This window comes from Oreochromis aureus, linkage group 4 (genome assembly GCF_013358895.1).
Source record: "Oreochromis aureus strain Israel breed Guangdong linkage group 4, ZZ_aureus, whole genome shotgun sequence".
NCBI lineage: Eukaryota > Metazoa > Chordata > Actinopteri > Cichliformes > Cichlidae > Oreochromis > Oreochromis aureus.
The window spans coordinates 19,218,294-19,231,164 of NC_052945.1; the positions used below are offsets into that span (position 1 = coordinate 19,218,294).

Genomic DNA, 12,871 nt, shown 5'->3' on the forward strand with positions numbered 1-12,871 from the left:
ATGCACGAATAAAGAAGTACACTGTGTGACTCTCTTCTGAGACGCTCACCCATGTACATGTGATTCATTACGCTGTCTCATTGTGTTCTGTTTATATTTGCAGTTTGCCATTTGGGATTTTCCCTTAACAATCTATAATTAGAATTATTTATAATAAATATGAATATACTGCACTTTCGTTTTCAGTAGTGCCTAGTCCCAGTCAGCAAAGACACGCCCAGGATCACTAAAGCACTTCTTTGTGCAGCACAAACCCACAAATCCCCAGTTCCAGGAAGGGTGTAAAGGGCTACTGATCAGATTAGGTAAGTACTCGATTTCCTGATTCAAATCGATTTTAGTTTTAATAATGCGATCTCGATTAATTAAATCCTGAATTTTTAAATATAAATGTATTTTGCCAGAAACACCAGAATCTCAGGTTAAAGCTCACAAAACAATTTCAACAACCGCCGTGTACTTCAAGAACAGTTTCCCATCTTAAATCTCAGTTTTCTCCATTATCCGCTTGCTTATCACGTACTAGTGTACTGATGTATACACCGCTGTTTTTTTTGTTTTGTTTTGGGTTTGTTTTTGTTGTTGTATTTTGGTCTTCCGAAAAGAAAGCCTCATTTCTGCTGTTCAATGCCGAAGTAGGCTAATGTAAAGTTTTGCAAATTATGCCAAATTTCAAAACGCTTAGCAGCTGTCTCTAATCAAACCTCTGTAACCTCTTCTTCACTTCACTACCATCAGGTAATGTTCATATTTGTGGTTCATATTAAAAAATATTATAATATTAAATATTAAATATTATATATTAATAATACTAATAATAATGTTATATATTATTATTATTTTATAAAATGACATATTATCGGTATCTTCTTTTAAAAGTTATTCAACAGTTCTAAGGGAGTGTTTGGGATATAATATGTCACATATAGGCCTTCTGGATGATATCCAAAAAGTTTGAAGCAGAAATATTGTTTCAGTGACAAGTTATAGGCCACAATCACTTTTTGGTATCCCTAAAATGGCATGTTCTCAGTCGTTATTCTGAACATGAGTCATGGTGATACTGGCACAATTGGTCTTTATTGTTTTAACTACTATTCGACAGTCTTATAAAAAAAATATGAACGACGAGAGTAGATATACTAAACCTGTAGGTATTAATTATTCCATCGTGATGCGTGTAGTCATTCGTGACTGCGCTACACTGTTAGGTGAATTTAAACGGGTGGATTCAGTGGCAGAAACACACACGGGCACAGAATAGCGGTGAAGCAGATTTATTAACAGTGCTAGGGGAATATTTACAAGGGGACGGGGCTATATACAGTGGCCGGGTAAATGTGCGAATAAACAGAGCCGAGGGGATGAAAACGGAGCCGAGGTATGCAGGAGGATAGGTGGCGAACCGGAGCTACTTGAAAAACCGGAATACAGGAATGACAGCGGTCGCAGGCCAGCGCGAGGTAAGTCTCTGTCACAGATTCAAAGATGGGCCAGCACACAAAGAAACGGGCAGGCGAGCAGGCGGCGAGACAGGCGCTTGTGGAAGCGACAATAATCCGACACCAGACATCCGTCTAGTGATGGCCCGTTTGAAGCTGACGCTCCGGAGCGTGTGTCGAAAAAAAACAACACACTAGTTCAGAAGCACTGTGTCGAGGCTTGCTTCGTTTGGCAAAAGTCACGTGACCAGTGACGTCCGAAGCTTCATTACGCACGTAACTGCTTCGGTACCTGATTCAAATGGAACGAAGTGAATCATTCACGGGATTTGTGGAGTGTTTTGATGGTGGCAGATAGCGAACCACTGATCATTCTACTGAGAGATTTGGTTCTGTTGTGTGGGAGTATTTTGAGTTGATTCTGGTCAATCGGGTGGGTTTTCCAGCTTTGTGTTCTGGGTGTTTGCTTTTGTTTTGTGCGTGTTTATTTTATCTGAAAACGGGAAAAACTTAAAATGTCAAAAATCTGCTTTTCATAATATAAATATCATTAAATAACTTTAGAAAAACTTCCATTTGACTCGTAACATTTAATGTTATAAAAAGATATATATTATTTTAAAAAATAATCTTAAAAAGTTAGTCTACAAAATGTGCAGCAATTTAATTTATTTATTCTCTTTAGCTGATAGTTTGTGGAGCCATAACTGCATCTCTACCAGTTTTTCTGCACTCCAGCCTCTTCTGTGCCATGTGAAGGGATTTTCCTTAAGGCGGGAGAAATTATCTTAACGAAAAGGAATGTTCGGCCGTCGGAACAAATTCTCTTCTTAAATAAAAATGAAAAAGGGTTTCCTTAAATGCATCATGTTTTGAATTTGGAAGTTCATAAGCATTTTCGATTTCCATTTCATAATCAATTCTACCCCCAGGTCAAAAATATGTATAGGAAAATTTCCCTAGTATAATATTATTTATAAATATGCAGTTAATCGCCGGAGGGGTATAATTACATGGAGGCTGGACCTCACAGCAGAAGCATACTCCATAATGTGCATTATTATATGTATGTTATATGTAACGTGGTATTTTTCGATTATTGTATTTAACAACATCAAGAAGTCACAGGCAAAGAAAGACCAAACCATGGTGCATGTTCAAACCAGGAAAGTTTACTGGTCAAAATTATTTATTAAACAAATAAACAACATAAACTACAACACCAAAAAATACGCGTTCAAAGCAACACAACAGCAGCCCAATATCAGACAGAATTCCACTCTGTAGAGTGGGCAATCATTATGAAGCAGTTGGTTTTATTTTGTGGATTCAAGCTGCTCTTCATATTTTTGGACACAAGATGTCACCAGAGAGGACTGTGTTGAAAAGCTTCGAGTAATGAACCGTTTTTCAATACAAGCTTCAGTGCTTCAGAAAGCTTCATTTGGCCATCACTACATCCGTCACTCAGCTCCATAAATGCTCCCACTGATGACGTCCGATGCGCCGCAGGTGTGCCGGAATGCCGTCAAGCACCGCCCCGCCTACCTGTGCCGAAAAGGGAAACAAAACCCAGAAACACCAACACGCATGCCACCAACTCCTAATGTTAACTGTTCCCCTGCCCTGCACCCCAGTTCCTTGTTCACATTCCAGGATTATTTTCTATTTATATGCTACCCCCTAGCAACCGCTATATTATAATATTGCAAGAAATCACACACTCTATAGTCTCCTTAACTCTAATGTATATTAAGCAATCTATTATCCTCAACAATATGTACCGATAAATGATCAGAATTATAATGTTTCTGCCAGTCTGAGTAAGGGATTGACTTGAAACAGGACTGAATTAGAATTAAAATTGAATCTGTTATAGAAATAAGGGACAATACCCAGCCCTAGTACATACTACATCTGTCAAAGGAAAGGTCATTACATTTTAAGACTAAGAGTGTTAATTTCTGGAAATGTACTAAGTAGTCACACATTTTTAAAAACAAAACAAAGTTGTAGTTTAACATTGCAAATCACAAATCACTTATAATTTAGTTAGATTAGAAAGCATCTGTTGCTGTGATGGTTCTGGATCTTTGTGACCCAGCATTTTGAGTTCTTGTATTTTATATTATGGTTTATGTTCTAAGTCCTTGGTTGTGCTCAGAGGTGGGTCGAGTATCCAAAAATTGTACTCAAGTAAGAGTATCATTACTTTAAAATATTATTACTCAAGTAAAAGTAAAAAGTAGTCGTCAAAAAGTTACTCGAGTAAGAGTAAAAAGTACTTGGTGAAAAGGTTACTCAAGTAAGAGTATCTAGCTTAGTAACTGTTTGAAATGTCCGATTTTATAAATAAATGCTATCAGACAATCAAAAATAAATAAATATACAAATTTTAGTATTTTCAAAAGGAATATATGTAAAAGATCCACAAAATAAGGCACAACAATTCTAATTTCAAGATTTCAGTTTTCACAACGTAAAGCTTTTTCAAGCAAAACCCACAGTGAATATATTCGCATTTACAGCAGCCTCAGAGAAAACATTAGAACGAGGCAACTTCAACATAACAGACTGCAGCTGATGCACCAGAATGTCATACTAGGGCTGGTTCTTTTAAATACAAGGAGGATTAAGTAAATCAGAAACAAATGACAAAGAGATGCAACAGGTATAATCAGGAAAAGTTTATTCCCAAGGCAGGCAGCAGGAATAAAAAAAACAAAAAAAACCACATCTGTGCTAAAATTCCATAAGAATAGACATTCTAACAAAACTTATTCTGTATACTAAAATACCCTGAAGTATAGACAGTGGATTAACACAATGTAATATGTAAAAATGTAAAAACTACACTCACAAATAAACACTGAAATCAGAGTAAAACTAATTATAAAAGACAAATACAAATTTCCACTATGTGGATGTACATATGTGTATGGCTCACTTTACCATAAATTATTTCTTCAGTGAAATGGTGGTTCAGCTTCAGCTGAAAGATTAATTGCCTCTGTTTTCAGTTTTGTTCAAAAAAGAATGACTTCATATAGGGAAAAATATATATCACATATGCAGGACACCTTAAACTAGTTTTTAAATTAAGCAGCAAGGCAGAACAAAGTCGGGGCTGTATCAAGACACAGGACTAAACCCCAATTCAACCAGACCCAGAACTGATCTGGAATTAAAACAGGACTACAACAGTTCAAAATCAGGACTACTTAGGACTTAACCAGGACAGAACTAGAACCAGAACTAGATGATAGTAGCACTAAAAACCATCATAGACCTGCACTACACTTATTTTTAATTCTACCAAAGTCCACTATTTAGATTCAGAAAAGTTTATATAATTATTTAGCCTTGTTGTGCAAACAAGCCTGCATAACTTAATAAATATAGAATTTGAAAATAACAAACCTAAAAGAAACACTAGGTACGAGATACATGAGTACCTATGATACGGTGATACTTTTGGTAAACAACCATTTGACTAACATGTGTGTCTCACCTGCTCTTGTTCCTCTCTCTCCCTCTTTGTGCTGACATTCATCAAATATACAGTGGAAACCAGATATTTATAAACTCTTCAGATAAAAACACAAACATTTTTAATTGTAACATCAAATCAGACAGCAGTTGGCTCTCAAGGTTCTTACTGTGAAGCTGTGACTGTTTGGCAGTGAACAGGAGTCCTGCATGACTATAAAGTCTCTCACAGGCTGCAGATGCAGGAAGAGCTGTATTGACTTTGATCGACAGCTTCTTGATCTGAGGAAAGCCATGCAATAGATCCACACCTCCAGTGAATGGACATGAAAGGTACCTCTCCAGTTCCTCTGCTTCTGGCTTTCCTGACCCCATGGATCCATCATCTTCGCCGGTTAGGCTGCTGTTTGTGCTGGTCTCATCCAGCTCTGTGTCTAGGTGATGTCTGATGAAGTGGAGACCTGTTGAAAGATGTAAGGTTTTCAAAAGAATTCGGTCTGGTCATTATAGTGCTGTATACACTGCCAAGCTGCAGATGTTTGTTTGGAGCTAGCCTCCAAAAGCTGCCCATACACTGTGCGATTTTTGGCCCATTTTGAGACGATTTCTCAATCGCGCAACAGTTTTGGGGATCGGTCGTGTTTTGCCTTAATCGTGTGTGCATCGTGTAGTATACATGGGGTAACGAAAAGCAGTTAACACCTCACGACCAGCTCCCAATCATCAATCGTATGGTCTCATGATAATCAAACCAGTTTGAAATCCTGTCGCCTCTCACACTGCGCACGCACAAACACAGAAATGAAAGAGAAAAGGTGGAGCAGCACGGCAGTGCAGCGTGTGATCTGGACACAAGAGATGGAGGCACAACTTGTAGGAAGAGGCAAGCTCATCCGAGTACGTAAGCGTAGAGCTGCCACCCAGGCAAATGAAAAATAGAGCTTTATCACGTTATAACGTAAACAGTTTATTGTTCTAACAATATACCTTTCACGTTTGAACAATATAATATTTACATTATACGAACGTGATAATTATGTATATTGTAATAACGTGATATTATATTGTACAAACATTAAAAGTATATTGTTAGAACAATAAACCTTTCACGTTATAACGTGCCATAGCTCTATTTTTCTTTTGCCTGGGTGGCAGCTCTACGCTTCCGTATATTTTCAATGTGGCCTCACAAAATTATCACGACTACAACAACCATGAAAAGAGCTGGATGGACATTGCTGCTCAATCAAAGCTGTCTGGTCAATGTTTTTCATTAGTAATTTAGCAGAGTTGATGGTGTGTGTGTCTGTGTGAGTGAAAGACAGAGAGGGAGAGCGAGGGACAGATTTTGTATGATAAGCTTCATGTTACGGACGCACAGTTTGAGCACTCAGGTCGCATCAGAGCATCAGGCCGTATAGTGTGAGACCCTGCATCGTGACCTATGAACTTCTAACCCTCTGCGATTTAATTGTACAGTTTGAGCAGGAGCGGAATAACGCGACTGAAAAAAATCGCACAGTGTTTGCCCAGCTTAATGCAGACTGTTTAAACTAAACAAGCTGCTGTTTCACATAATAAACCCTGTCAGCCGCAGTATTGCCTTCTGTTTTAACAGTTAAAGCAGTAGAGACGAGCTGTTTGCATGTGCGTTGAACTCCAGCGTCATTAACCAGGCTAGCTGTTAGCTTATAGCTCACGCTAGCTAACCAGCGAGCAGTTAAAAGACAGCTGAAGCTGCACAAAACACCCACAAACTTATCTCACTACAACGTAGCGCCGGAAATATGACTCGCAGCTCGAGCTCGACACAGCTGCTGTAACATAAGACCGACATCCAGCTAACAACAGCTAAAAAGATATTTAGAGAAAACTTACCGTTTCATCAGGTTACGAGTTGAGTTGTTTCACACTGAAAAGTTGGTTTGTTTTGGCTCTGACTGAAGACACCGACACTGCAGACATAGCTGTTCTTTTGTGCTGCTTTGAAGCGAAACATCCTTTGTATGTGAGGCCAAAGGTGTTCATCCTCTTCAGCTCTAGCGTAGACTCTGCCATCACATTTCTTCTTTCCGTGTGTCGCTACTTTGAAACGCTTGGGCCGCTCTGCCCGCCACGGTTTCAAACTGGTCATGTGACTGTATGGCCACGTCTCATTGGTAAAAAAGTTACCGGAAACTCCACTGACGGCACGTTATCTAATGTGTTAAACTATTTTTTTTTAAAAAGTAACGAGTCGAATTTTGCAAATGTAGCGGAGTAAAAGTACCGTTTCTTCTTCATAAATGTACTCAAGTAAAAGTAAAAAGTATCGTGCAAAAAAGGTACTTAAAAAGTACATTTTTTTCAAAAACTTACTCAAGTAAATGTAACGGAGTAAATGTAGCTCGTTACTACCCACCTCTGGTTGTGCTGTTCTGATTATTGTCAGGTTTCAGTTATGGTTGTCAAGTGAGTTCTTAGGTTTTGTGTGATCGTTTCCCTATGTTCCGTGTTGTTTCTATTGTGCCTTTCTGTCCCATGTTCTGTCTCCCCAGTCTGTTAAGTTTACATGTCTTGAGTTCAGTCAGTGTGTTTCCTGTTTTACTTTGACGGTGTGTGTCCCATGTCAGTGTTTCTAGTTTTGTTTCCCTTGTCTCGTCCAGTCTAATTACTCCCAGCTGTGCTCTCCTCTGTCTCATTTCCCTCGTTATCCCGCAGTGTATTTAAGCCCTGTGTTTCTCTGTATCAGTGTCGTGTTCTCTCTCGGCTGTGTTTCCAGTTTAGTATTGTTTGTATCTTTTTTCCTTCTGTTCAGTGAATAAAGCTCCATTTTTGAGTTTAAGTTTCTTCTCTGTGAGTTTGCGTTTAGGTCCTCTTTCCTGCACACAGCCGTTTTGTGACAGTTGCAATTAGTGATGGCCAAATGAAGCTTTCTGAAGCACTGAAGCTTGTATTGAAAAACGGTTCATTACTCGAAGCTTTTCAACACAGTTCTCTCTGGTGACATCTGGTGGCCAAAAGTATGAAGAGCAGCTTGAATCCACAAAATAAAACCAACTCCTTCATAATGATTGCCCACTCTACAGAGCGGAATTCTGTGTGATATTGGGCTTCTGTTGTGTTGCTTTGAACGCGTATTTTTTGGTGTTAAAAATGTAGTTTATTTGTTTAATAAATAATTTTGACCAGTAAACTTTCCTTGTTTGAACATGCACCATGGTGTGGTCTTTCTTTGCTTGTGACTTCTTGATGTTGGTAAATACAATAATTGAAAAATACCACGTTACATATAACATACATATAATAATGCACATTATGGAGTATGCTTCTGCTGTGAGGTCCAGCCTCCATGTACTTATGCAATTAATCGCTAGACGGGTATATTTATAAATAATATTATATTAGGGAAATTTTCCTATACATATTTTTGACCTGGGGGTAGAATTGATTATGAAATGGAAAGGGAAATGCTTATGAACTTTCAAATTAAAACCATGATGCATTTAACGTAACGCTTTTTCATTTTTATTTGAGAAGAGAATTTGTTCCACTGTGCGATGGCCGAACTTGTTCCTTTTCGTGGAGATAATTTCTCCTGCCTTCACATGGCACAGAAGAGGCTGGAGTGCAGAGAAACTGGTAGAGATGCAGTTATGGCTCCACAAACTATCAGCTAAAGAGAATAAATAATTTAAATTGCTGCACATTTTGTAGACTAACATTTTAAGATTATTTTTTTTAAATAAAATATATCTTTGTATAACATTAAATGTTACGAGTCAAATGGAAGTTTTTCTAAAGTTATTTAATGATATTTATATTATGAAAAGCAGATTTTTTACATTTTAAGTTTTTCCCGTTTTCAGATGAAATAAACACGCACAAAACAAAAGCAAACAGCCAGAACACAAAGCTGGACAACCCACCGACCAGAATCAACTCAAAATACTCCCACACGACAGAACCAAATCTCTCAGTAGAATAATCAGTGGTTCGCTATCTGCCACCATCAAAACACTCCACAAATCCCGCAAATGATTCACTTCGTTCCATTTGAATCAGGTACCGAAGCAGTTACGTGCGTAATGAAGCTTCGGACGTCACTGGTCACGTGACTTTTGCCAAACGAAGCAAGCCTCGACACAGTGCTTCTGAACCAGTGTGTTGTTTTTTTCGACACACGCTCCGGAGCGTCAGCTTCAAGCGGGCCATCACTAGTTGCAATAGCTGAAAGGCGTCTTTTTTCAAACTTAGCTTTCAATACAGCATTTTTAGTTCCAGGGCTTCATTCCAGGGAGCAGAAAGCTAATATCTGAGAGTGTGTTAGCCCTGAGATGAGGGAAATTATTTCAGTTCCATAAAGAGAATATGACTTATGCCTATCACTGGAGTAAGTGACTTTTTGAACTTATCATAAGATGCATGAACACAGAAACTGAATAACAGTAATCAGAAATTCAGACCACAGATATCATTTATTCTTTTAGCACTGTTTAAATTGTTTTGTTCAAATTAATTACCTCATCTAAGTACTTATTTCCAAAACATTGCATTGAATTCAAGACCATGTGTACTGAAGGAACAACAATTGTATTCATATTAAGGGAATTAATTTATTTCAATAAAGTAACTGACACCATGTGCTATTTTCAGAACAATTTATACTTTCATCCTTTATGCTCGTCTGAAAAAACCGTACGACGAATACATAACCTAGCATACAGTTCCATTTATGGTCAATAAAACTGAAGACATACACCGATCAGGCATATCATTACAACTAGGGATGCACCGATACCGATACTGGTATCGGGTATCGGGGCCGATACTGTAAAATGTGTGCGTACTCGTACTCGTAAAAGTTAACCGATACCATGAACCGATACTAATGTAGCCCGGATGGGAATACTCATAATTCCCATGGACTTAAACGCCACGGTAACATAAGGTGTTCACAGTTGATGTTATGTGATGTAACTCTACCCTAAATGTAATTTGCCCTGTAATATGTCACAAGGTAAATACAGGTAATTAGAGCAATCAAACTGTTATGTTAATCATAAAAGTATTATTTTATGGTATGTAACTCTGAAGGGAGTTAAAATATTTTTCAGAGTTCTAATTTTCTGGAGGCCCGTGAAGGTAGCATAAAACGGGACCTGTGTATCTGTTGCAATGGAGGAGGAGAAGAGAACGGCATGGAGAGATGCACGAGGTTAGCTGAACCAAAGTGAGAGACCCGGCTAGTTTTACTGAGGTTAACTAGCACAAAAGAGTGTGTGACTAGAAAGCTGACCGTGTGGGAGCTTCACAACAGAGTGTGGGTGAAGTGACTTTTTGTTTCAATGGTCGCACCACCGTGCTGTGTTTCCAGCTAAGACCGCCGAGGCTAAAGGCTAGCCCGGACTGCTTGGCTTCGCCAAGGAGGCAGCCGCTATGGACTATCGGAGAGCTGGACTGTGACTGGCTAACGTGCTGTAGCAGAGACAGCATCGGGTCCGCAGGGAGTGGATTTAGTGTGGGACTGGTGAATGGCGACCTACCGATCAGCTGAACTGTAAGTCAGACTTTTGTGCTCTTACTGGGGAGAAGAGGATTTTTCTCCATCGTCCGGCGTGAGCAGCAAACAGGCCTGCAACAAGTGTGAATGTGAGCGTGTGGAGCCCATGTGTGAATATTGTGTGTTTAGTGGATTTATATAACGTGTTTTGGAGTGTATATTAGTGAGTCACTTACCAAAAGGTGATAACATAAGTTGGGTTGTTTAATATAATTTCAAAGGGAATTATGTCATTTATACAGTGTATTTCATTTGGTTAAGGAATTGGAATATCATTTGAGTTTAAAAAAGGGATGTGTTGTACAGTATTTGTCTCTGCCCTTACGTTCAGTAAACGTTTCGTTTGGGTTAAAGAGTTGTCTGGGGTCGTTTCTTTACTACTGGTTAAGTTTAACTTGTGTGTGGTAGAAGTATCGGTTTTTGTACTCGGTATCGGCAAGTACTCAGATCCAAGTATCGGTATCGGATCGGTTTGAAAAAATTGGTATCGTTGCATCCCTAATTACAACCACTGTATTTTGTTGGTCTCCTTTTTGCTGCCAAAACACCCCTGACCTAGATGGGACCAAGATGCAAGTTTGAAGGTTGGGGCTTTATGGATCGGACTTGTTTGTTCAGTATATCCCACAGATGCTCTGTGGGGATTTTGGAGGCCAAGTCAACACAACAAACTCATTGCTGTGCTCCTCGAACCATTCCTGAACAATATCTGTTTTGTGATTTATGGTCAGTGGTAACTGTAACTTTAAATTGTCCCCAATGGGAAATTGATTTGCAGTATGTCCATACATGAAAAAAAACATGAAAAACAGAAAAAAAAGATTAGACAAGGTCATCTTTTTCCATTGATCCATGGTTAGTTCTGATGCTTACGTGCACATTGTTGGCACTTTCTCTGTGGTCAACAGGAGTCAGTATGGGCACCTTGACAGCTCTGTGGCTTTGTAGCTCCATATCCAACAAACTGTAGCACTGTGTATTCTGTCACCTTTTCGTCAGAAACATCATGAACTTTTTCAGCGGCCAGTAGTTTGTCTATTCTTTTTACCAAATGGGCCAACCCTCACTGCCCATATGTATTGGTGAGCCTTGGCCACTCATTACCCTGACCCAGTATGCCTGATCTGTGTATATCAACAGTGAATTTTGGATACATGTAATTTTCAAACATTTCATTTTAAAATTTGAGAGCATCTTGATTTTGTCACCAACAGAAATACTGAAAGAGGGATGATCAACTAAACCTGGTGCTCTATAGTCTTGTCGATGTGGTAAGTATGATCTTCTACTGCACCCGTGCAAGTCAATTTATTAGAAAATACAACATAGTAAATATTAAACGTAATGTTTTTGCTATTTATAGAAACAATAAAAAGTGGAAAGCAGCTGCTCAGACATGGGTAAGTATTAAATGCTGTATATCAAAAGACCAGTTTAGAAATAAAGGCCTAATATAGGTAGAAAAGTACAGTTCCTTTATACAATTAATCAATCAATCTGTAACCAGAGAATAAAAAGAAATACTTTGTTCATTTCATATTCGGGAAATTCTTTAATGTAATAAATATTCAAATTTTATTCAAATTAGTTTACTGCTTGCTACTAATTTGATAAAACATTGATAAGTAGTAAATTTCTTGGTAATAATGTACTGATATAACTAGGTCACTGTAATATTTGGATTAAAATTGATATTAACATACCATATTTTTCGGACTATAAGGCGCACTTAAAATCAATTAATTTTCTCAAAAATCATCAGTGTATGAATTCTGGTTGTGCTTACCGACCTTGAATCAATTTTATGTGGTACACGGCGCTCAAAAATCTGTCAAAAAATGTTTTAGTTTGACTTTGGTAAGCTACGAAGCCGCACCGCTTGATGGATTGTCGGAGCATTATGGCTGCCGTAGTCAGGAGCCTCGCGGAGTAATCTGCGCTTCAGGTCCCAAAGTCAAACGAACTCTGCGGCATCACTGAGAGTTAAAAACTGTCTAAATTCTTTCATCTATAATAAAATGATCAGTGTTGCTGCTTTACCAGGTGTAACAATAAAGTTCAACATCAAGGCATCCATGAAAACAGAATTTATTACATTTAACAGAGTTAGAAGTCAGCAGGGCGTTTGCTCGCTAGTTTCCACCTAAACATGATATACCATGTTCTGAGAGATTTCTGAAAAAATTAAAATGTACAGCTCTGCTATCACTTCCAACATAAATGAAGACAGAAAACTAAACAGCACTGACGTTTGTAGGGTTACTGAAGTCGGACTAGCTGCTATATAATGATGTGCTACGTGATCGATGGTTAGGAACAAATGGAATCACATGGCAGGATGCTGTAAATGGACCAAACTTCAGTCAGGAGAACAATTGAAATAATCCATCCACAATAC

At 38.4% G+C, this 12,871-nt stretch overlaps 1 protein-coding gene across 5 annotated transcripts in view; it reads left to right on the plus strand.

Annotated features, from left to right (window-relative positions):
* The window catches only part of LOC120439751 (sterile alpha motif domain-containing protein 9-like), a 22,888-nt gene continuing 10,017 nt past the window's right edge, over positions 1–12,871 (plus strand). Inside the window, exons 1-4 of one of the 5 annotated variants that reach the window (XM_039610747.1) lie at positions 8,930–9,303; positions 10,288–10,470; positions 11,688–11,744; positions 11,837–11,873. In XM_039610747.1, coding sequence (XP_039466681.1) covers positions 11,870–11,873 — 4 coding nt within the window. In that variant the 5' untranslated portion in view covers positions 8,930–9,303; positions 10,288–10,470; positions 11,688–11,744; positions 11,837–11,869. Of the gene's footprint in view, positions 306–1,063; positions 1,464–8,929; positions 9,304–10,096; positions 10,129–10,233; positions 10,471–11,687; positions 11,745–11,836; positions 11,874–12,871 lie in introns of those variants that run through there. The other 4 variants (XM_039610744.1, XM_039610746.1, XM_039610748.1 and 1 more) reach the window with 4 other exon arrangements.